General features: G+C 46.9%; 1 protein-coding gene across 1 annotated transcript in view; it reads left to right on the top strand.

Annotated features, from left to right (window-relative positions):
- Positions 1-25,334, top strand: part of ATL1 (atlastin GTPase 1) — a 72,094-nt gene that overhangs the window by 20,654 nt on the left and 26,106 nt on the right. Inside the window, exon 7 of the mRNA XM_088455357.1 lies at positions 20,635-20,727. Within this exon, the coding sequence (XP_088311483.1) occupies positions 20,635-20,727 (93 nt within the window). The remainder of the gene's footprint in view (positions 1-20,634; positions 20,728-25,334) is intronic.

Below are 25,334 nucleotides of genomic sequence, written 5' to 3'. Positions count from 1 at the left end.
TCAAGAGCGAACTTCTGGATGGATGAAAGTGGAGACAAAGCAATGACATACATACCTCCCAAGTCCCAACATTAGCTGAGTGAAAATTGGGACATGGGGTGTGGTTTTCATCATGCCTGGGTCATAGGGCTTAGGGGCATGCCTTCATCTACAAACAAGGAAAAGAAAGCACAAGATTGGGGGCATTCCGTAGTCAGCAATAGTCAGGAGGTTTTGGTCGCATTGTTCACAAAGTCGGGTAATGGATAGCCGGCAAGGACCAGCGATGCGCGTGCATGCTGGGTCCTTGCCGCCCCTGACTGTCTACTGAACATGCCCGTCAACCTGACGACGCTCATCAGGTTCGGCATGTTCAGAGATAGGAGGTTGGACTCCTGCACTGAATCAAATTCAGTTAACGCTGTTCAGTGCAGGCACTGCACCTCGGCGACGTGAAGGTCTGAACGCTAGAAGTTCAGTCTTTCAGGTAGCCTATGGGATAGGCCCCTTTACTGCACCTAATGGAGAGAATATCACCTCAGATTTTCTCAAAGTATGACTTCTTAAGAGAAATAGAGAAAACGTCATATAAACAATGCAACAAAGTTAAAGCCTGAGTTGTAGAATATTAAAATATTTGGAAGAAAGGCCTCTGTATGTGTGTCCAAAAGAAAAGCATGGGAAGCTTATACATAGGGGAAGTCATTCTAGTTGGCAACAGACACAACCATAAACTATGCAGAATTCTGCACCAAGCCACCAACAAGGTAACGATTAGCAGAAGCGAGGTAGATGATGAAGACTGAGCCAATCAAATTTGACAGAACTTATAACCAAGATGGGACTAATATTACACAGGTTGAGTCTCCCATATCCAAATATTTTGAAATACGGAATTTTTTTGGCATGACTGAGATAATGAAAACTTTGATTATTGATGGTTTAATGTACACAAAACTTTGTTTAAGGCACACAATTATTAAAAATATTGTATAAAATTACCTTCAGGCTGTGTGTATAAGGTGTATATGAAACATAAATTAATTTCATTTCTGTACACAAACTTTGTTTGAGCCAAAAAATGATTGAAAATATTGTATAAAATGACCTTCAGGCTGGGTGTATAAGGTGTATATAACACATAAATGCATTCTGTGTGTGTATTTGGGTCCCATTCCCAAGATATTTCATTATGATATGCAAATATTCCAAAATACAGAATATTCCATCATCCCAAATACCCCTGGTCCCAAGCATTTTGGATATGGGAGACTCACCCTGTAGTTGGTTATCAAAGAGTAATGTTTGTTCATATGCATAATTGCAACTATTACTGTAGTGTATATGTTTTGTACTTTTGTTAAGTTGTTAATAAAGTTAAAATAGATATGACAGGAAACTGACATGTAACAGGGATGTGTATTGCAGCAATGTTAAAAAAAACAACAACTCGACCAATCGCTGTTTTCTATTATCATTCACATTTCACATTGAAAAAAAAAAGAAAAAAAATATTCAGAGCAAATCATTTCTATTATTTTAAAATTTTCCATCAGCATGAAAAAAAAAATCCCAGTAGGGCTCATCTACCTTAAGTCAGTAGCGTAGCAACGGTCCCCACAGACCTCAGCGTTCCAATCCCCACAGTTGCCAGTGAGACCAGGTACTCTGTAAACCTCAGCGCTGTCTCCCCATACCCGCCCCTCCCCGGCTGTGATTGGTCTCGGCTGAGCCACAAGGATAAGGGTTACCGGGTAACCGTTACATGAGGGGTGGTGACACTGTCCAGGGTGCTCACGGTCTTGCCCTTTATCCTTATTTGTTATGAGCTCGAAGGATTAATTTCCAGGTTGTCATTTAAAATTGACATGTGTAAATTGAAATACCTGGGTTTCATGCCTGATTTGTAACTTGGAATGGGTATGAAGTTCCGGTTCATATCCCGACGCCGGTAGGTGAGTACCCTATCCCTATCCTCCCCCCTAGCCCTAACCCTCCCTTAGTGGTGCCTAACCCTAACCTCCCCCTCTAGTGCCCAACCCTAACCTCCCCCCAGGGGTGGCTAACCCTAACCCCCCTTACCGCACCCTAAAACTAACCCTAACCCTCCACCCTGGGGGTGCCTAACCCTAACCTCCCCCCCAAAACTTAACCCTAACCCTGCTATGCTCCCTAAACCTAACCCTCCCCCCCCCCCCCCGGTGCTATCGCTAGCCCCAGACTTATCTCGTTTGGTCTGGCATCCTCTGGCGTTCCGGCATCAAGATTAAGATAGGCGTCGGTATTTCGACACCTATCTTAAGTCCCTTGCCAGGACTTGGATGTCGGTAATGAGACTACATCCCTGTAACTTGTCTACTTACAGTATGCTGGTTTAGGGTCTGAAACACTTACAGTACGCTGGTTTAGGGTCTGAAACACTTACAGTACGCTGGTTTAGGGTCTGAACGTGATTTGTCTTGGCAGAGTATTTACATTATGTTCTATGTTTACTATATGTTCTGCATAACTCCCAACTTTTCTACTCCTCAAAGAGGGACACTTCGCACGCCAGAGGCACGCGTGTCCAAAAGGGGGCGGAGTTTCCACTAGAAGGGGCGTGGCTTTGCAGAAATGGGGCGGAGCCTCGGAACAACCTCCGTTTGGTGTCATTATAGGGGGCATGCCCTGCACTCTCCGAGATGCTGGGCAGCCCCCAGGCTCTCCCTACACAGGTGAACAGATGCCGTGCCCATGGGAGGTATGGTTCTGTGACTGAACATATAGTAAACACAGAAAATAATGTAAACAATCCATATAACAGTACAGGGAGCAGATGTAACTGACAGCCAGTGCCTCCTGCCCTGCTCATAGTGGTGAGGGGCTGTCATTAATGGGCCGATACTGGTGCGTGATGCCGGGGTCTTTTAGGGGAGTGGAGACAGGTTGGTGGGCAGTGGTACGAGGAAATATATAATGGCATGCTGTCTCACACTTCTCTCCACCAATCGTAGTAAATCTCTGACCAGGGAGGGGGGACGCTAGAAACTTTTTTGCTAGGGAGGAGGAAAATTTATAGTTACGTCACTGCGCAGAGTGTATACAGCCATTTAAGTATTGAAGCAATATTCAGTCTATAAATGCCCTAGGAACTTGGGACAACACTGATGATAAACTTACATTTATATTTTTGTGTTTTCCATTGTATGCATTTTAAGGAAGCCTCCCCATGTGCTAATAATATAGTTTACACTTGTTACGCCTATATGAAATAACTGTCATTTTAAATCATACTGTCTGTTAAACTAACACAATATAAACCAATGACATACTTAGGGTATAAAATGTCAACACTGAGAATGTCAACACCAGGATGTCGACATGGTGTTTTCACAGTGTTAGAGCCCTAACTGCACCCTAACCCTAACCATAGACCTAACCCTAACAGTGACATGTTGTTGACATTGTGACTGTTGATATTATGATGGCCATGTTGCCTATGTCGACACTGTGGAATTCATCATTTTTACTGTCGACACAACCATGTCGACATTTTAAATGTTGACGTAATGATTACAGAGCGCCGTCACACTTATGTCGGCCACGCCCCTCAAGCGCATAAGTCATGCCGAGAGGGTCAGGCCACCATCTCCCAGAAGAATGGCAGTTCCCAGGGCATCCTCAGGAGGGGGGTTGTATAGACTGCGATGTCCATGTCTGCAGCTTCAGGACGCTCCAGGCAGCAGCGATTCTGGATGCAGGGTGCCGTTCCAGGCACCATACTAGCCCATACTTGCCATACAAACAGGTGGGTTGCGACGGTTCGAGTCAATAAGAATCGTATCATTAAGCCCCGCCCCCTACACGAGGACCCACGATCGCCGTAGGAAATTCTCCCCATTCTGCCCACTTCACTATGAAGTGGGCAGAATGCGGGAGAAATGCCTACTCTACCTTCCGGGGGGTTACCTTCTGGGTTACGACTTCCGGGAAAGTAGGCATGTATGTAGTAGCCTGGTAATTGTTATGATTTACCACCGGACCCATGCCCGGCGGTTGGAATCCCGGCAGCGGCATCCCGGCAGAGGAGGAAATCCCAATCGTCCCCAGGTAAGTATATACTAACCTATTTGTACCCCCTAACCCTAACCCTCCCTTAGGGGTGCCTAACCCTAACCTTCCCCCCCAATGCCTAACCCTAATCCCCCCTCTAAGTGCCTAAACCTAACCCCCCCCTTCCCTTAACGCTAAGTCCCCCCGGGGTTGCCTAACGCTAACACCTCCGTCCCCTAGCCTAACCCTAACCTCCCGTGGGGGGGTGTGCCTAACCCTAAGTCCCCCCTGGGAACCCTAAACCCAACCCCCCCCCGCCATGCGGCTATCCACGCTCGGCGCCCGGCGTCCCTTCGATCGGGATCTCGGGCTCCCGGCGTATGTCTAATAACAGGTGTCGGCATAACGACGTCTGTTTTTAGACCCTTGCCGGGATATGACAGTCGGGAAGCCGGCTGTCGGGATTAGGTCCACCGGCTTCCCGACTGCATACCCTAGCCTGATGCAGGGAATGTGAGGCAGCGACGGTGCCAACCACAGGACTCTGCATTCTGTGCGGCTGCAATGCTCGCACACCCCTAGTTATGGCCCTGTGACAACATGCCCTTATGAATACAGTACGTATAGCACATGATAGTGATTGCAGTTTTTATATTACCAGTAGATGTCACTACTCAACCTGTGTATCTGCATTGATACTAATAATAACCCAACAATATAATTGCTCTTTTAATGAATGCAGATAAAGACTTATTACAAAGAATAGTTTCCTATTTATTATAATAGCAGATTTAGATTCAAGAAAGTGAGAAGCTGGAATTATGCTATGAACATCATATAACACGTTGTACATTATTATTATTTATTTATTTATTAACAGTTTCTTATATAGCGCAATATTCCATTGCGCTTTACAATTGGAAACATTAATAGATCAAAACTGGGTAATAACAGACAGACACATTATAAGACAAACAATATTCTTTGCAGTAAAGGAAAAGGTACAGATCGCATCTATATATACAGTGTACACATTATTTATATAAATATATATGATTTATTCAAATAACAGTTATTGATAAAGAGGTTACATATTACGCAGCACTTTGCAGAGCATATTTGAACATTCACAACCGACTATGAGCCAGTGGAGCTTACAATCTATATTCCCTGCTGGGTTAATTTAGTCAGAAGCCATCTGCTGACCAGCTGCTGACATAATAACATATACAACTTCCAGCCCATGCAGTTTCTGCACCTGGGATGGAATTACAGCAGTCTGTCTGTGTTTTTAGAAAGCGGAATTGATCTCTTTCCCCTTCCGTTACTCACAGCTAAGAATCCTGTAATAAGTAAACCTACACATCTGTTTGTATGTTCATAATGCTAAACACCTGTGATATGTTATCTCTAGTATATACATTATACATACGATGTATACAGTATGCTGCTGTGTACACATTGACATGATACAGATAAGAGCTTCCCATAATCCTGCGCTTGCTTGGCTCATGGTGCTGCTGACTCAGTGCTGCGTGATACTCTGGATCCTGGACACAGAAGGGTTCCAGCTGCAGCTAGCAAGCACTGATCTGCCAAACAAAACAACTGTCTATTAGTCCCAGTCCCTCTCCATTCACCGCCGGCTTCCTCCTCCATAGACAGTTGTGCCTAGAACATGTGGACGTCGCTTGGGTTGTTGACCCAGTTATCAGGAGACATTGCTAATGATATTTCAGCTGCATAGTTTTCATACCCCGTCATATTCAGATTAGTTCACTGCAGTTCTCTGTCAACACTGAAACACCCTTTAATGCGATCAAGAAATACGCCCATTCGTCAGTACCTGCTCTGCCCTTAACTATTATATATTTTTAGACTTGCTGACTTATGCACATGATACACCCCTTCAGGCCTTCTCCCATTATCCATTAAGCCTAATTAAAAGGTGGTTGCCAACTTCAGACGGCCTGATTATTGCTTTGTAGAAATCCTTGTGATTCTTTTACTTGATGCTTTAGATCAGGGATGGGGAACCTCAGGCCCGGGGGCCGTATAAGGCCCGTGGAATCATTTGGTCTGGCCTTCAGAGCTTTTTTCTGCTAGCCTCATCTGGCTAGGAGGGTACCTAGAATGGCACCCTGCAGCCAGAATCTATGCAGCAGTGCGCCTGGGGCGTCCTTAGGACGCTTCAGACGGTCACATCACTGCCCTTACAGCTCTCCGGAGCATCCTCAGCATTGCTGTAATCACTGACGATTGTGACCCCGCTCCCATTTGACATGACACGGAGGGGGTGTGGCCTGCACTGGACCCGCAAATTATGATATATATCAAAAAGGCCCTCGGCAGAAAAAAGGTTCCCCACCCCTGTCTTAGATTATCTGTGTTTCATTCTTTGGTGCTTTTCTGCCATATATTTCTATTGGATACAATTGTAAGTAGAAAGCAGCTTTGTGCCCACAGGCTGTGGGTGAACTTGTGTATCCTCTGTGCTGGTAACAATTATTGCCGGTTCTTGTGTGGCAAGGACTGGTTTTCACCAGGGTCCCCTACAAGGGGGGGATTTCTATGTGGCAAGGCACCCACAGGTCTCAGCCCCAGTTTTAGACACTGGGCTGCCCCTGGTACCAGGCAGGTCTGAGAGCTGAGAACCGAGCATAACTGAGGTTGGGGTCAAGAAAGGCAGCACTGGTGTGAGATAGGAAAGGCTGGATGGTACTGTTTGGCATCACTCTGACAATATGAGACTGATGGGTACATAATCAAGAAGCAGGGAAAGTCTATGCACATGCCAGGTTGGTAACAGGTATTACCTAAAATGAAGCAAGTTACAGCAGATAATAATGCTACAAATACTTGCTGTTCAGATTAGTGGCAAATTATAATGGTACCTATTGGGTGATTGAGTAGTAGAGGGACCCATAGTTTTGGCCTCATCCGGCCTGGTGATGTGCAGAGTGGGACTCTAGGTGGACAAAATGTTTCAGAGAACTTCTGGGTTTCTGTTGGTCCACACAGTCACATCTTCACAGTCTGTGGGAAGTTGGTCCAGGAGGCCAGCAGGGCCAGCCCTGTCTACCACTGGGTATATGGCAGTGTTACACCTGCATGGAGGAAGTTATCTGAGCTTCTATGAGTATGGGATTCTCCACACCATCACTGCACAAGAGGAAGAGCACACTGGGGTGCCTATTTTATCAAGCTTTGTGGTCCCTTAAATCATGCAGAACAACAATTTGCACATCATTTTCGTATTATAATAATTTACTAAAGGCTGAACGCAGGAGATATAAAGAAATATCCCCTTCATTCAGATAAGTAACACATGATACTGCAGTCCTCATCATTTTCTTCCATGAGGTTATGTTCTTCTCCAATTTATAAAGCCCCGAAAAGCAAGCTTTTCAGAGACTGGTCCCCTGAAAGCTAATGCCATTTATTTATTTTGTGCAAAAGGGATTTGTGAAGCCTCTCTGGTATCTTACACCTGCACATAACACGGGCCGTGCGTGTGCAGTAGGTCAGCTGAGTATAAACCCTGCAGTAAAGTGCTAGCTTACACTATCAGTTTATTATTTACTCATTACCAGGATGGGCTCTTCAGAGGGTATGCAGTCGGGAAGCCGGCGGACCTAATCCCGACAGCCGGCTTCCCGACTGCTTTTTCCCGGTGAGGGTTAAATGACAGGCATCTAAATCTAGACGCCTGTCATTTTACCGACGCTGGGAGACCGGCGCCCGGCATCCCAATTGAAGTGATGCCGGGCGCCGAGCACAGACAGCCGCGTGGGGGGGAGGATTAGGTTTAGGGCTGCCGGGGGGGACTTAGGGTAAGGCACCCCCTGGGAGGATAGGGTTAGGCTAGGGGGAGGGAGGGTTAGGGTTAGGCACCCCTGGGGGGGACTTAGGGTTAGGCACCCCCCCGGGGGACTTAGGTTTAGGCGGTGGGGAAGGGGGGGTTAGGCTTAGGCACTGGGGGGAAGGTTAGGGTTAGGCACTCCTAAGGAGGGTTAGGGTAGGGAATTAGGTTAGTGAATACTTACCTTAGGGACGATCGGGATTTTCACCCATGTCGGGCAGCCGCTCTCGGGATTCCAACCGATTGGGAATCATACCGATTCCCTTCAGAGCCTCTGTCCAGGTATGACAGCTTGATAAATAGCCCTGAAAATTAATTTTCTTATTACAGCGATATACAGCGAGAAGTAATGATAATTTCAGTGGCCCCCATCACCAACACTGACAAATATACTCTTGAGTGAGTAGCACTGGTTACTGGTTAAAGAAGTAAAAGAAAGAAAGTTTTATATATAGCTGGCAGCATTGCCGGACTGGGAATCATCAGTATATTTTTCTCAGATTTATAGAGTCCAGTTTTTAAAAAAAAAGAACACTAAAAAAAACAAACATCTTTTAGGTATACAGTATATTTTGTATTTTAATTATAATTTTTTTTTCGTGTTTCCTTCTGTTTAGTCAAACATCTCAAGCAACAAAGTCAGATATTAGCTTTCACAGAGTTGGTACAAGTTCTACCATAATTATAAATGGGACTTGAGGCAAAAAGTTTTGTTTAATCTTAAATCTACTCTGTAAACAGTAGATCTGCAGTACTGTCACTCCAGGGGGGAGATACTGCATTTACCACCTGACGCCTTAATGATTTTCAAGGCAGAACTAACTGAAGAACTTTGAATATAGGGCCTGATTCAGCAGCGATCGCAACTGCAATTACGCATGTAATCGGCCGATTGTTGAGTTCTGCTCATGCATCGCAATGTACGAGCACGGACACTCCACTGCGATCGGGACTGCGATCGCAGTGACTACACAGACCCATCGCAGAGTGGTTGACAGTAAGTACCATTTGGGGGAGGTGATGGGGGGTGTTCGGTGAAATGCAGGCGTGCCAATGCGTTTGAACGCCGTTGCAGGGGCATGCATAAATTAGCCATTGCGATACCATATGCAGCCTGAGTATTCATAGCGTGCAACGAGGTTAGCAATTCCTGAGTAAGGTCAGGGCTTGTGCAAGTGTGCGTGAGGCTGCAATGGTACGCGATTGTACCGATGGTTTTGCAGTCTTGCTAAGTATTACAGATGTGTGTAAGGTAGGGGTGAGCGGGTTCGGATTTCTGAAATCCGAACCCCCCCGAGCCCCCCTGATCCGAGTCCGATCCGAATCAGGCTCGACTTTTCCCGCCTGACTCGGATCTGAAATCGAGGCAAAACGTCATCATCCCGCCTTCCGAGTCTCGCGGGTTTTGGATCCTATATAAGGTACCCACGTCGGCGCCATTTTCTCACTCGGCTGTGGACAGTGAAGAGGGAGGGTGGGAGTTAGGGCTGTGTAGTGTAGTGTAGTGTAGTGCTGCTGTTGTCCACTACTTCAAAGTCCATAGGGGCTGGCTGTGTTGTGCTGTGCTGCTGTTGTTAATAGGGGCTGTGTCCACTACTTCAAAGTCCATAGGGGCTGGCTGGACTGTGTTGTGCAGTCAGTTCTCCATAGGGGCTGTGTCCACTCCAAAGTCCTGTGCAGTGTCCCAGTCCTAAAGAGGTGCTGTAGTGTTGTCCAGGGGGTGCTCTGTCCATCAGGGGTGCTCCCCCCAAGTGCTAAAAAAATAATATATTTTCTGTGTTTGTGAATTGTGTGCGCAGTAGCCGCACGTGCATCAACAAAGTAGTGCCAAGCGTGCGCCTGTGTCATAAGTAAAGGGCCGGCTGGCTTGACCGTTAAGGGTGCTGTAACCCCCGAAAGTACACTCCAGTCCAAACCAAAAAAAAAATTATTTTCTGTGTTTGTGAATTGTGTGCGCAGTAGCCGCACGTGCATCAACAAAGTAGTGCCAAGCGTGCGCCTGTGTCATAAGTAAAGGGCCGGCTGGCTTGACCGTTAAGGGTGCTGTAACCCCCGAAAGTACACTCCAGTCCAAACCAAAAAAAAAATTATTTTCTGTGTTTGTGAATTGTGTGCGCAGTAGCCGCACGTGCATCAACAAAGTAGTGCCAAGCGTGCGCCTGTGTCATAAGTAAAGGGCCGGCTGGCTTGACCGTTAAGGGTGCTGTAACCCCCGAAAGTACACTCCAGTCCAAACCAAAAAAAAAATTATTTTCTGTGTTTGTGAATTGTGTGCGCAGTAGCCGCACGTGCATCAACAAAGTAGTGCCAAGCGTGCGCCTGTGTCATAAGTAAAGGGCCGGCTGGCTTGACCGTTAAGGGTGCTGTAACCCCCGAAAGTACACTCCAGTCCAAACCAAAAAAAAAATTATTTTCTGTGTTTGTGAATTGTGTGCGCAGTAGCCGCACGTGCATCAACAAAGTAGTGCCAAGCGTGCGCCTGTGTCATAAGTAAAGGGCCGGCTGGCTTGACCGTTAAGGGTGCTGTAACCCCCGAAAGTACACTCCAGTCCAAACCAAAAAAAAAATTATTTTCTGTGTTTGTGAATTGCGTGCGCAGTAGCCGCACGTGCATCAACAAAGTAGTGCCAAGCGTGCGCCTGTGTCATAAGTAAAGGGCCGGCTGGCTTGACCGTTAAGGGTGCTGTAACCCCCGAAAGTACACTCCAGTCCAAACCAAAAAAAAAATTATTTTCTGTGTTTGTGAATTGTGTGCGCAGTAGCCGCACGTGCATCAACAAAGTAGTGCCAAGCGTGCGCCTGTGTCATAAGTAAAGGGCCGGCTGGCTTGACCGTTAAGGGTGCTGTAACCCCCGAAAGTACACTCCAGTCCAAACCAAAAAAAAAATTATTTTCTGTGTTTGTGAATTGTGTGCGCAGTAGCCGCACGTGCATCAACAAAGTAGTGCCAAGCGTGCGCCTGTGTCATAAGTAAAGGGCCGGCTGGCTTGACCGTTAAGGGTGCTGTAACCCCCGAAAGTACACTCCAGTCCAAACCAAAAAAAAAATTATTTTCTGTGTTTGTGAATTGTGTGCGCAGTAGCCACACGTGCATCAACAAAGTAGTGCCAAGCGTGCGCCTGTGTCATAAGTAAAGGGCCGGCTGGCTTGACCGTTAAGGGTGCTGTAACCCCCGAAAGTACACTCCAGTCCAAACCCCAAAAAAAATTATTTTCTGTGTTTGTGAATTGTGTGCGCAGTAGCCGCACGTGCATCAACAAAGTAGTGCCAAGCGTGCGCCTGTGTCATAAGTAAAGGGCCGGATGGCTTGACCGTTAAGGGTGCTGTAACCCCCGAAAGTACACTCCAGTCCAAACCAAAAAAAAAATTATTTTCTGTGTTTGTGAATTGTGTGCACTGTGGCTGCACGTGCATCAACAAAGGAGCAGCGCCAAGCGTGCGCCTGTGTCCCATAAGTAAATAGCCGGCTGGCTCATTTCTTAAAGGGTGGTGTAACCCACAAAGTGCACTACTCTCCAGCAAAAATAAAATAATATTTTCTGTGTTTGTGTGCGCTTTAGCCGCACGTATATATATCAATATAACATAAATGGAGGACCAAACTTTCTCCGATAAAAATAAAATAGGGAAAGATCAAGAACCACTTCCTCCTAGTGCTGTTGCTGCTGCTGGGAGTTGTTCATCATCCCAGAGAGGAAGTAGGAACATCACTACTTTTACTAAACAATTGACCCTCCAACAGTCCCTAGCGATGAGGATGAAGTACGACAGCAGTCATCCTGAAGCAAAACGTATAACTGAGGCCTTGACTGCTATGTTGGTGTTAGACGTGCGTCCGGTATCCGACATTAGTGCAGTGGGATTTAGACAATTGATGGAGGTAGTGTGTCCTCGGTTCCAAATCCCGTCTAGATTCCACCTGCATCCTCAAAGCAGCAGCGACAAGCGTGCGTCTGTCTGTTAAAGGGTGGTGACACCCTCAAAGTGTGCTACACAAACAATTAAAATATTGTTCTTTTTTTTTCTGTCTTTGTGAATTGTGTGGGCTGTAGCCGCACCTGCATCCTTAAAGCAGCAGCGACAAGCGTGCATCTGTCTGTTAAAGGGTGGTGACACCCTCAAAGTGTGCTACACAAACAATTAAAATATTGTTCTTTTTTTTTCTGTCTTTGTGAATTGTGTGGGCTGTAGCCGCACCTGCATCCTTAAAGCAGCAGCGACAAGCGTGCGTCTGTCTGTTAAAGGGTGGTGACACCCTCAAAGTGTGCTACACAAACAATTAAAATATTGTTCTTTTTTTTTTGGTCTTTGTGAAATGTGTGGGCTGTAGCCGCACCTGCATCCTTAAAGCAGCAGCGACAAGCGTGCGTCTGTCTGTTAAAGGGTGGTGACACCCTCAAAGTGTGCTACACAAACAATTAAAATATTGTTCTTTTTTTTTCTGTCTTTGTGAATTGTGTGGGCTGTAGCCGCACCTGCATCCTTAAAGCAGCAGCGACAAGCGTGCGTCTGTCTGTTAAAGGGTGGTGACACCCTCAAAGTGTGCTACACAAACAATTAAAATATTGTTCTTTTTTTTTTGGTCTTTGTGAAATGTGTGGGCTGTAGCCGCACCTGCATCCTTAAAGCAGCAGCGACAAGCGTGCGTCTGTCTGTTAAAGGGTGGTGTAACTCTCAAAGTGCTCCAAAAAATAAAAAACTATTTTTTTAATGTGTTTGTGACTTGTGTGCGATGTAGCCGCACCTGCATCCTTAAAGCAGCAGCGACAAGCGTGCGTCTGTCTGTTAAAGGGTGGTGACACCCTCAAAGTGTGCTACACAAACAATAAAAATATTCTTCTTTTTTCTGTCTATGTGAATTGTGTGGGCTGTAGCCGCACCTGCATCCTTAAAGCAGCAGCGACAAGCGTGCGTCTGTCTGTTAAAGGGTGGTGACACCCTCAAAGTGTTCTACACAAACAATTAAAATATTGTTCTTTTTTTTTCGGTCTTTGTGAAATGTGTGGGCTGTAGCCGCACCTGCATCCTTAAAGCAGCAGCGACAAGCGTGCGTCTGTCTGTTAAAGGGTGGTGTAACTCTCAAAATGTTCCAAAAAATAAAAAACTATTTTTTAATGTGTTTGTGACTTGTGTGCGATGTAGCCACACTTGCATCCTCAAAGCAGCAGCGACAAGCGTGCGTCTGTCTGTTAAAGGGTGGTGACACCCTCAAAGTGTGCTACACAAACAATTAAAATATTGTTCTTTTTTTTTCTGTCTATGTGAATTGTGTGGGCTGTAGCCGCACCTGCATCCTTAAAGCAGCAGCGACAAGCGTGCGTCTGTCTGTTAAAGGGTGGTGACACCTCAAAGTGTTCTACACAAACAATTAAAATATTCTTCTTCTTTTTTCTGTCTTTGTGAATTGTGTGGGCTGTAGCCGCACTTGCATCCTCAAAGCAGCAGCGACAAGCGTGCGTCTGTCTGTTAAAGGGTGGTGTAACCCTCAAAGTGTGCTCCACAAACAATAAAAATATTCTTTTTTTTTTCTGTCTTTGTGAATTGTGTGGGCTGTAGCCGCACTTGAATCCTCAAAGCAGCAGCGACAAGCGTGCGTCTGTCTGTTAAAGGATTACATCGGTGACAGCATCCAAGTAGGCATGTCAGACAGTCCGTACCTGTACTGGCAGGAAAAAGAAGCAATTTGGAGGTCCCTGTACAAACTGGCTCTATTTTACCTGAGTTGCCCCCCCTCCAGTGTGTACTCCGAAAGAGTGTTTAGTGCAGCCGGGAACCTTGTCAGCGAAAGGCGTAGGAGGTTGCTTCCACAAAATGTGGAGAAGATGATGTTCATAAAATGAATTATCAACTCTTCCAGGGAGACCAGCCTCCAGAACGTACAGAGGGACCTGTGGTTCCAGCAGGGACGAATTAATACTCTGTGAGGATGAGGATGTACACACTGAAGAGGGTGAGGAATCGGTGGATGAGGAGGATGAGGATGACATCTTGCCTCCGTAGAGCCAGTTTGTGCAGGGACAGATAAATTGCCAGCTTGTTTTGTGGGGGCCCAAACGAACCAATCATTTCAGCCACAGTTGTGTGGCAGACCCTGGCGCTGAAATGATTGGTTTGTTAAAGTGTGCATGTCCTGTTTATACAACATAAGGGTGGGTGGGAGGGCCCAAGGACAATTCCATCTTGCACCTCTTTTTTTTCTTTGCATTATGTACAGTTTGGGGCCTAGTTTTTCAATGCCATCCTGTCTGCCACTGCAGTTTCACGCCTAGATGGGTCACGTGTTTGTGCCGCCCACTTGTGTCGCTTAGCATAGTCATCCAGCTACCTCGGTGCAACCTTTTGGACATAAAAACACTATTGTGAGGTGTGAGGTATTCAGAATAGACTGGAAATGAGTGGAAATTAAGGTTATTGAGGTTAATAATAGCCTAGGAGCCGAAAAACCTACAAATTCTGTGATTTTAGCTGTTTTTATGCTTTTTTTCCAAAAAATACAGATCCAAAACACAATACCCAGAACCCAAAACACGCAAGGGTGGTTTTGGCAAAACCAATCCAGATCCAAAACACGAAGAAAGATCCAGATCCAAAACCAAAACACAAAAAGTGGCCGGTGCACACCCCTAGTGTAAGGTAAAGTGGGCACCCTTATGTTGTGCTGCAACGGCATAGCGATCACAGGGGATTATCATACTATCACAGTGAGACTGCGTGTGTATTCACTATTGTGATCGCAGTTACGATCCCTACTGAATCAGGCCCATAGACAGTTCTATTGAAGGTTGTCAGGTGAAAGCCGGGTATTTCCCAAAAAGTGAGAGCCCTGGGCAGTAGGTTTGTTTGCAGATACCACCACTCAGTACTGATGCAACTGATTGTCTTATCTTCCCAAAAGTTCCATTAGCCCCATAGAGGCCTCCTGACAATCTTATTGAGAAGTGATAATCATCTCACAACACAGTACCTTAAGGGCATGGCCTAGTGACAAGGACATATCTGACACTTTCAAACCATTCCATTGTCTCATGATCAGGACCTATGGGTTGGTGTCGCCCCATTTCCCCTCTGCCATGTCCCTGTCCTGTCGTCAGTACCTCCAAAGTTGGGAGGCATGTCCCTCTCATACAAACCAGTATTTCTACCATTTACATGTGCTAGGTAAAATGAAGCAAACTATTATTGAGATTTAGGACCTCATTCAGAACCGGTCGCAAGCGCTGAGCGCTCACAACTGGGTCAATGTTTATCCCCTGTGCACGCGCAGCGGCCGCACTGCGCGTGCGCAAGTCCCGGGGCGAGAGAGACACTCTCTTGCTCCGGAGCTCACTACAAAAGGGCCGGCTGTCGATATTGATCGACAGCTCGGCCCGTTTTGTAGGCGGGGCGCGGGGGGATGGTTTCACAAACGGAGGTGGCCGCACTGACATCAGCCATTTTGTGGGCGGCCGCACTGACATCAGCAGTGATATCAGTGGGGGGCTTCCTGCTCGATCACAGCAGGAAGCTCCCTGGGGCTTGCGGTTGCCGAGACCCAACCTTAGGGTCTCATCGAAAGCCCTGATGGTCGCGATGGTCTTGACCATCGCGACCATCAACCTGGTCGGTCGCTAAGCTGTGGGTGGTAACCCACAGCTTAGCTAGCGACCAGGAGGCTGCACTAAAAAAAAGAAGTGGCCGCCCTCATTCAGAGAGAGTGATCGCTTCTTGCGACCGCCTCTGAATGAGAGCCTTAGTCCCTAATATTGTATATAGTCATATATTGTGCTATCAGTATGAGTATGGAAACCTCACAATTATCTGTGTGCTTTCTTCTATGCCGTATACATATATTATTTATGTCTCGTACCCTGGCCTAATTCCTGGCACACTGGAGAAGAAGCCGGAAGGAATGTCACAAACATGTCTTATTTATGAAGGATGGGATTAGGATGTCTTGGGTATGGCCAGTGAGTGTCATGACTTGTCGCACATGTTTCCAATCACAATTTATTTTGGAAATCTTCCCAGACAAGCTTCCTGGGCGGGTGAGCTGGGAGTTACCAGAGAGATGTCCACACACGGCTGCTATAGGAGATCGGCTCTTGCCTGATAAATCTGCTATTACACAACTCATAAAATATGAGATTTTTATTTTATTTTATTTAGCCATCCAACGCTTTCTGTATAGTATCTAACCAATTCTGGAGCTGTGTGTTGAAAAATTACAATAAGCAAATTGTACACACAAATATATTTGTAGGAAGTATAATAGTATAATGTGTATGAGAGAGAGAGAGAGAGAGAGAGAGGAGAGAGAGAGAGAATAGTGTGTTGCAGAAGATTATGGACAGTGGGCCTGATTCAGACCCGCTCGCAAGCGCTTGAGCGCTCGCGAGCGGCTCGTTGGTGTGCTCCGCGCACACGCAGCGGCCGCACTGCGCATGCGCAAGCCCCAGAGCGAGAGAGAAATTCTCTCACTCCGTGGCTCACAACAAAAGGGGCGGCTGTCGATGTTGATCAACAGCTTGCCCCATTTTGTGGCTTCACAAACGGAGGCGTTCCCATGCGAACGCCTGCCGTTTGTGGGCGGCCCCACTGACATCACCAGTAATGTCAGTGGGAGAGCTTCCGGCTCTATTAGAGCCAGAAGCTCTCTGGGGCTTGTGGCCACGAGACCCTACCACAAGGGTCTCGTCGCAAGCCCCGATGGTCTTGACCATCGCGACCATCATCCTGGCCGCTCGCAATAGCTGTGGGTGGTCACCCACAGCTATGCGAGTGGCCAGGAGGCCGCACAAAAAAAAAAAACGCCCTGATTCAGAGCGAGCGCTCTTTCAGAGCGTCCGTCTCTGAATCAGGCCCAGTGCGTAAAGATTACGTACAAGGGGGTGATTCAGCCGCATTCAGCAGCAGCTGTGATAGCACTATTATGGTGATGAAGCAGGTGTCACGTCTCCTGCTGCATTACTGATCCGAACTGTGTCCATGGATGCAGCAGTAGATCATCTGCAGGATCCTCGGCTGGCTGAGTGACCATGGGGTCTGCTTGAAGGCCTGCCATCGCAAATGTCCAAAAGAGGCCAGGAAATCTGGTCTGCTGACGGAGATCCTGGCCTCTTACCTTCTCTCCCCCAACTGATTTTGCCACGCCACTGTTTTCAAAATCAGAGTCCATCGCTGCCCCCAAATGGCAGCAGACTGTCAATCACAGTCAGTCTGCTGCCGCTCTGCATCCGATCACGCAGGTCCTGTTCTGCACACGCGCAGATTCCCGACTATCTACCATGCGCTGCTCAATCACCCCACTGTCTGATGATTTGATGAGCTGTGTCAGGCTGCGTCTACACCAATCATACTGTTCTGGTCAGAATCATTACTGGCCATTTATCAAACCAGAATTCAAGCAGGGACAGCCTCGCCTTGATGCATACAAACATCGTAGGGCTTATTTAGAGCGTACCATCACCTACACACAACTAATACAGCCATTCTGGGTCTGCTTCTGATCCGGATGCAGACGAGGCTGCGCCTTTTGCCGCAGTGTCGTCTGCGTCTTTATGCTATGGCTGCAAGAAAGTCCTTCCCTGGTGTAGATCCGTGCGTCCGAATGTGCAAGGAGTGACATGGCCACTGGTAGCGTCTATAGACGCTGCATTACAGCTATGTGTGCGGTTCACCGTCTTTGTCTGCAACCGCTTTCCACGAGACGCCCTCCGACACTCCATATCTGGGCGTCTTTTTAGCCACCCCCTGTTACCTCTCAGTCACCGCTAAGAAACGCCTCTTACATTTCTGCTACTGTGCGTCCAAATCTCTACTGTGACTCTGGGGGTCATTCAGACCCGCTCGCGAGCGCAGGACGCTCGCAAGCGGGTCGATGTTCCCCCACTGTGCATGCGCACGACGGAGGGAGCTCCGTCGTGCGCATGCGCGAGACCCGGCGAGCGACAGGCTCTCCATCGCTCCGGGTCTCGCACCAAAGGGGGCGTGCTGTCGATGTTGATTGACAGCACACCCCCTTTGGTGGGCGTGCTGGGGGCGTGCCTGCCAGACGGAGGCGTTCCCATGGGAACGCCTACGTCTGAAGCCGGCCCCACTGACATCACTAGTGATGTCAGTGGGAGTGATTTTGGCTCTGATAGAGCCAAAATCAATCCTGGGCTTGCGGCAGCGAGACCCTACCGCAGGGTCTCCGTCGCAAGCCCGATGGTCGACCATCGCGACCATCATCATGGACGCTCGCATATGCTGTGGGTGGTCACCCACAGCTATGCGAGCAGCCAGGAGGCCGCTCCATTTTCATGGAGGCGGGCACTGATTCAGAGCGAGCGCTCTGGTCAGAGCGTTCGGCTCTGAATCAGGCCCTCTGTACATACAAAATCGGGTATGCGTCCGATATTGCTGCTGCATCCAACATAGAGTAGAATCAGGTCTATGTGCTATAGGAATCCCTGAAACTAGAAAGCTTATACCTAAGGTACATCACAGAAGCCTGCAACAGCTTCCAATGATTCTGGCTTATTCCACGTCCTCTGTTTTTCCCATCCTCCTCTATTGCATCAGAGCATAACTTATCCCTGAGTCACCTACTTCTCTATTGCCTTAAATCTCACCCTATTCCTTGTAGCTAGTATTATTTATCCCAGACCCCCCTCCTCCCAACTGGCTGCAGAGCTTCCCTATCACATTTACCCCATGATACGCTGTATACTATGTACAGCACTATAATGCCTTTATCTTACAGGCATATTAAGCCAAATATGTTGTTGTAGTAGTGATAAACCTTAATGACTTGCTAGACCGTTGCCATGGATATCCTACCGGCTGTCTTTTACCTGAACCCAAGTGTATTTTTATCTATCCCGTCTATTGCCGGTCTGCTTGTCCTCTTTAACTCTTGCATTGACTGCTGTCTATCTGTCTGTGTATAATGTATTGTTACTTTACCCATGTAACACACAACTGTTATGTAAATCAGCTTGCTCAGTGGTGTTCGTCCAGACAAATCAATTAGATGACTGGATCAATATTTATTGTATCTATTAAATAGAAATGTGTGACACCATTATGGCATGAGGCATTTAGTGCCTCGTCATGCCTCAGTGATGTCACTAGTTCCCATTTAATTCAACAACTGCTATTTCATGAAAATTGCCTCAGCCTGCAAATTAGCTACCTGTGAGTCTGTTAGGAACAAAGGGCCTGATTCATTACATATCGCAACTGCAATGACGCACGCAGCCTCGCTGCGAAAATACGCTAATGTCTGCGATCGCTGTGCAATCACAGCATAACATAAGGACGCCCACTTCCCCATCCGTAATACCTTGCAAGTCTGCGAAAACATCGGTAACCGAGTACCATCGCAGCCTCACGCACACTTGCACAAGGTCTGACCTCACTCAGAAATTGCTAACCTCTTCGCACGCAGTGAAAGCCCAAGCTGCGTATGGCATTGCAGTGACGTTCAAATGCACTGACATGCCAGCGTTTCATCGACCACCCCCATTTACTACCCTCAAACGCTCACTTCCTGTCAATCACACTGCGATGGGTCTTAGTAGTCACTGCGATTGGACTGTGGGCCTGATTCAGACCCGCTCGCGAGCGCTCGCAAGCGGGTCGATGGTGCCCTAGTGCGCATGCGCACGACGGAGGGAGCTCTGTCGTGCCAATGCACGTGACCCGAATAGCAACGGCCAAGCCGTCGCTATGGGTCTCGCACCAAGGAGGCGTGCTGTCAATAGTGAGTGACAGCACGCCCCCTTTGGAGGCGTGCCGGGGGCGTTGCTGCCCAGACGGAGGCGTTCCCATGGGAACACCTACCGTCTGGGGCCGGCCCCACTGACATCACTAATGATGTCAGTGGGAGTGCTTTTGGCTCTGATAGAGCCAAAAGCACTCCTGGGCTTTCGGCAGCGAGACCCTACCGCAGGGTCTCGTTGCAAGCCCGATGGTCGCGTTGGGCTTGACCATCGCGACCATCTTTTTGGCCGCTCGCATAAGCTGTGGGTGGTCACCCACAGCTATGCGAGCGGCCAGGAGGCCGCTCCAATAACAGGTAGGACGGCCCTGATTCAGAGCGAGCGCCCTTGTCAGAGCGTCCTGCTCTGAATCAGGCCCTGTATACGCATGCACAGAACGCAACAATCGGCCGCCCGTGTGCGTAATCGCGAATCAGGCCCAAAATTAAAAAAAAACAACAGTGAATGCTGAAATCTGAATGTCTCCACCTAGCACTGCTCCCTCTGTGTGTTCTTCCATCTCCCTTCCCATCTCATCCCTGAGCCCATCTAGCTCCTATTTTCTCAGCATTGCCCTCTCCCCCTAGAGTCTAGACCAGGGCTTCCCAACCACGGTCCTCAAGGCACACAAACAGTCCAGGTTTTAGGGATAGCCATACTTTAGCACAAATGACTTATTTAGTACCTCAGTTATTTTGATGTAACCATCTGTGCACATGGATATCACTAAAACCAGGACTGTTAGTGTGCCTTCAGGACCGAGGTTGGGAATCACTGCTCTCCCGGGCAGGGACATCTGTCTCATGTCTGCGCTGCCTTTATCAACCTCGTCTGTAATTGTTTTGATTTATGTTGAATTGTATTTGTATGATTTGTAACTAGAGCTTTGTGGCGACTTACTGGTAAACAATGATTATGATAATGTACATTATTTACAAGTCCCCTCCATTGTATGCTCCTTTTGGCTACAAAATATTAATTTGTTAATTGATTTCTCCAATGATTGAACAATGTGTTTTGTGTTTTTAATGTTTACAGTCTTTGATTTTCCTTGTACGTGACTGGAGCTTTCCCTATGAATTCTCTTACGGTGCTGACGGCGGGACAAAGTTTTTAGAAAAACGCCTAAAGGTCTGTGACTGTTTCAATATCTGTATCTCTGTATAAATGTAGTTAGCTATAAACACATATACACAAAAACCAATATAATACTTCCCCAGGCCGACACTGATTACGCATTCTGGCACCCTTGTTAGCGTACCTGGGACCCCACTGCTGGAATGCTCAGGACCGGGCACTGACAGCCAGATACATGGAATCTGACTTTCCTGTACCTACACAAGGCAAGGATGGCTTAATCCCTCCTCTGCCCTAGGTGGGCAGTAATTATCGAGCCAAAGTACAGTAATTAAAAAAAAAAACAACAACTTTCGTCCACACCTTAGTCATTTCTTCCTGTGTCTCTCCATTAGGACATTTCCCTCTGCTATGCAGGCCAGAGGCTCAGGGTATATTGACTAAAGTAGAAGTGGATCTGTTGCCCATAGCAACCAATCAGATTCTAGCTATTATCTTCTAGAAGGTGCTAGACAAATGTTAAGTAAAATCTGATTGGTTGCTATAGGCAACATCTCCACTTCTAAAAACCCGCACTTTAGTAAATATTCAGCCTTTCCTCCTCCATGCCAAAGATGCCAGCTCAGCACTAAGGCCAGTGGCCTATCATGTAATATATATCCACCAGCATTGTACACTGGGCACTTTGCACATGCCCAATAAACTGCCTCAGTAAAACGTAGTCAGAGACATGACCCAAAAAGTTCCCCGTGAAAGTTTGTTATTTCTGTTCCTACTCCCTGGAGCTGCTACAAGCTTCTAAACCTTATGTGTGTCACTATCAGCCAGCTCCCCTTCATTGCTGTTAGTGTTGGTTTCATCTTTGGGATGGCCTATGATGAGTGGTCATGCAGATAATTTCACACTCCGTTCATTTCAGCCCCCGAAAATAAGGATTTCTTATGGCCACAATTCGCCTGAATGTATTATTCCTCAGTTGCCTGGACAGGGGCTCCAACAGTAGCCCATCCTGGCCATCAGAAGAAGTAAAGTAATCACATCCGCAGTCACTTTACTTTTTACTTCATCCAGCTGCTGCGCTACTGCGCATGCGCCGACGTCCGGCGGCACCTGTGTGAGCGGGTAGTAACGGGGACAAATCCTGTGGATCCCTCTACTGATAAACAGCACCATCTAAAGATCCACTGGGTCCCTCCATGGTACATTCAGGAGATCCTTAATATTTGGAGGTACCTCACGAAAATTTATGTTTTTTTGGGGGGAGGGGGATATCCCGCAAATATTATTTGATAATTTGATAAATAAGCCCCTATATGAGCATTAAAACATGGGATTGAAGTTCTAGCAGGCAAATGTTCTCATATCTCCTTACTGAGAAACTGAGGAAAACCATAGGAGAGAGAACATGTTCTCCACAACAGAGAATGTCAGAAACACTGACCAGATCACAGCTATAACTGAGTTATGTCAGTGTTTCTCAAACTTGGCCCTCAGCACCCCTAGCAGATCATGTTTTCCAGGTCACTTGTGCAGCCTTAGAATGTGTCAGTTAGGAATGAATACACCTGTGCACCAGCTGAGAACCACGTTTGAGAAACACTGAGTTATCTGGTCCAGCCTATGGAGTCTTTAGTGTTCACGGTTGCAGAATCGTACATTAGAGCCATCTAGTCAGTAGCCTCACTTAAGTGGTCTTCAAAGGTCTGTCTGAAGTTTCTTTCAAGGGACCTGGGGTGCCAATGAGTGAAAACTTTGATCTGTTTGATGGTGAACCAGAAGAGAGAACACAGATGGTGACTTGCAATAAATCTGCTGCCCCTACAAGCCAGGTAGGGCGTAGGGCTGACAGTAAGGCAGAAGAGAGGCTTCCTATTGGAATTATGGTCTCCACCCAGTCCATGTGAAATATGAAAAATAATTTCTCCTTATATGAACAAAAGTTCACAGGACTGGGATGGATCCACAGCTGCAGTATAGCTTCCTTAGCTGCCCCACTCAGTGCCAATAGTAGTTTTCTGCTGCCTCTAGGGATTCTTTGACCGCCTAGGAAAAATTCCCAAAATGGCCCATTCTGGGGTGAATGGAACATAATTGACAAATGGGTTTCAGCCTCCGTCCTCACCTGTCTCCAGAGTCCCTGGACCACTGGGCATTGCCAGAGGCAGTGACGGGGATTAGCTTCACCCCAACCACATGTAGGGCAAATGTGAAAATTCAAAAGATAAATAATATCTGTGATACACATTAGAATAGTTTGTTGTAGGTACTAGCTGTTAGCTGAGAACTAGGCCTGGAGAAAAACACGGATGAAATCATTAAGCGTGAGATCAGGAAACTGGATCAGTCATTGCTGCATACCCTTATCAACCAACTCATGATTGAGATCTTCTTTCATCCTGAGTGGGATTGACTGGGAGTGGATTTTGCCAGTAAGCCTCTGACAACACCCTCACCAAACATTTTATATAGTGCTGTAACTGCAAATAAGATGGAGGATAAAACCAAGTAAGCGTTCCCCAATACACTGCTGCTTACAACAATATTTCATAAAGTGACACTCAAAACACATGAATAAAGAAAAAGAAACATTTACATTCAAGCGCTGTGCTTCTACGATCCCCTCAGATTTCCTAACAATATTGTATAAAACATGCCAAAAAATAGAAAAATACAAAAATAGTATAATATTGCCGGTAATTACACATCTTTGTGCTACATTGAATAATATATCTGCTCCATCCACCACAGGAGAATGGCAGCAGATTTTGTTTTCATTTCTATTAGGGAAATTAATCCTTCTATTCGATAGTGGTTGGAACAATTTTCTAAAGCTGGGTACACACTATGTGGGGAACTCAGTAGTCAATTAACGGGTGAAAACAGACAGTTAACTATTACATCCCGCCCATAGAGTCCATGACAAATTCACGGACATAGGTCCGTGAAGTTGTCATGGACTCTATGGGCGGGATGTAATAGTGTGCAAATCTGTGTGTGGGAACAAATTTGCACCTTCTAGCACATTTGGAAGGTGCAAGTTTGTCCTGCAACTCGCACATGTAATAGGGTGCAAGCATGCAAGTTAGACTGCAGGTAAACTCGCACCTTGTAATGCGACTTTCATTACAAGGTGCGAGTAAAGGTGCGTATCCACTAGAGTATTAAAATTAGCGATTGAACAATTACGACATCGTAATTGTTCAATCGTTCAGTAATCATGCAGTTAAATGTCGAAATCGACCAGCGATGCGAGCTCCCGCTGGTCGTTTTCAACATCAATCATCGCCTGAACATGCAGGTCAATCTGCCGATAACGACATATTGGGCATGTTCGGGGATGAGGGAGGGTGCCTGCACTGAACGACATATCATTCAGTGTAGGCACATTGGACCTAATTTTTAGAGTCGGTCGCAAGCGCCGATGCGCTCGTAACCGACTCGATGTTTAGTTGATGTTTAGTCCTGTGCACGCGCAGCGGCCGCACTGCGCGTGCACAAGCCCCGGAGCGACAGAGAAACTCTGACGATCCGGAGCTCGTTACCAAAGGGGCGGCTGTCGATGTTGATCGACAGTTTGCCCCGTTTGGTAGGCGGGCCGGGTGGGTGGTTTCCAAAACGGAGGCGTTCCTACCGTTTTGTGGGCGGCCGCACTGACATCATCAGTGATGTCAGTGGGGAGCTTCCTGCTCCATCAGAGCAGAAAGCTCCCTGGGGCTTACGAGTGCCCAGACGAAACCTTAGGGTCTGGTCGTAAGCCCTGATAGTCGCGATGGTGATCAGCATCGCGACCATCAACCTGGTCAGTCGTTAAGCTGTTGGTGGTAACCCACAGCTTAACGATCGACAAGGAGGCGGTCATTCAGGATGCAAGCAGCTGCCCTGATTCAGGGCGACCGCTTTCAACTAACGACCGCCTCTGAATGAGGTCCATTATCCACTGCACGGGAAGATGAACGATTGTACGATTACAATGTTGTAATCGTACAGTCGTTCCACTCTCGTGTAGTGGATACGCACCTTAAGACAGAAGCCTACACAGATCAGTGAGATCCGTGAAGGCTTCTGTGTTAAAAAAAAAGCTAGCAAACTGTTAAAAATAATTATAAAGATTTTTAAAATTTTACCATCTTTTACACATAGAAGCATGCACGGATCTCACTGATCTCTGCATGCTTCTGTGTAACTCGCACCAGGTCAGGATAAACATGCTAGCCTGGGAGCAGGTCTATTATTTTGCTAGTTTTAAGTAAGTAATTTTGTGCGAGTTAAAAAGTCGCACTCTATTACATTGGCCGAGTTGTATGTTTTCCATTGGAAAACATCTGTTTGGCCATTGCGAGTTGCGGAAATGGAAGAAACATGCGAGTTTGCATGTTCTATTACATGTGCGAGCTGTAAAACAATGTGAGTTTAGCGCTATACTTGCATTTTTTTTTTTACAACTCGCACTCTATTACATTCCGCCCTACATGTTAACACGTTCATTTAATGGGCGTTAACGATGGGCCAACAGGCTTGGGTGAAAAAGGGGATGTAATTAAATAGCCTCAGGCGTTAAAGCCCGAGGCTATCATCCTTTTCCACCCCAATAAGGTATCGGGGCTAATTGAATTCCCTCTATAAAATCTATAGTCCAATATATTGTTCCGACACAGATTGGA

The sequence above is a fragment of the Taudactylus pleione genome, unplaced genomic scaffold (genome assembly GCF_031769625.1).
Source record: "Taudactylus pleione unplaced genomic scaffold, aTauple2 ptg000652l, whole genome shotgun sequence".
NCBI classification, from domain to species: Eukaryota; Metazoa; Chordata; class Amphibia; order Anura; family Myobatrachidae; genus Taudactylus; species Taudactylus pleione.
Note: the sequence above shows the minus strand (reverse complement) of the source record. Positions and strands in the feature narration are given on the sequence as shown.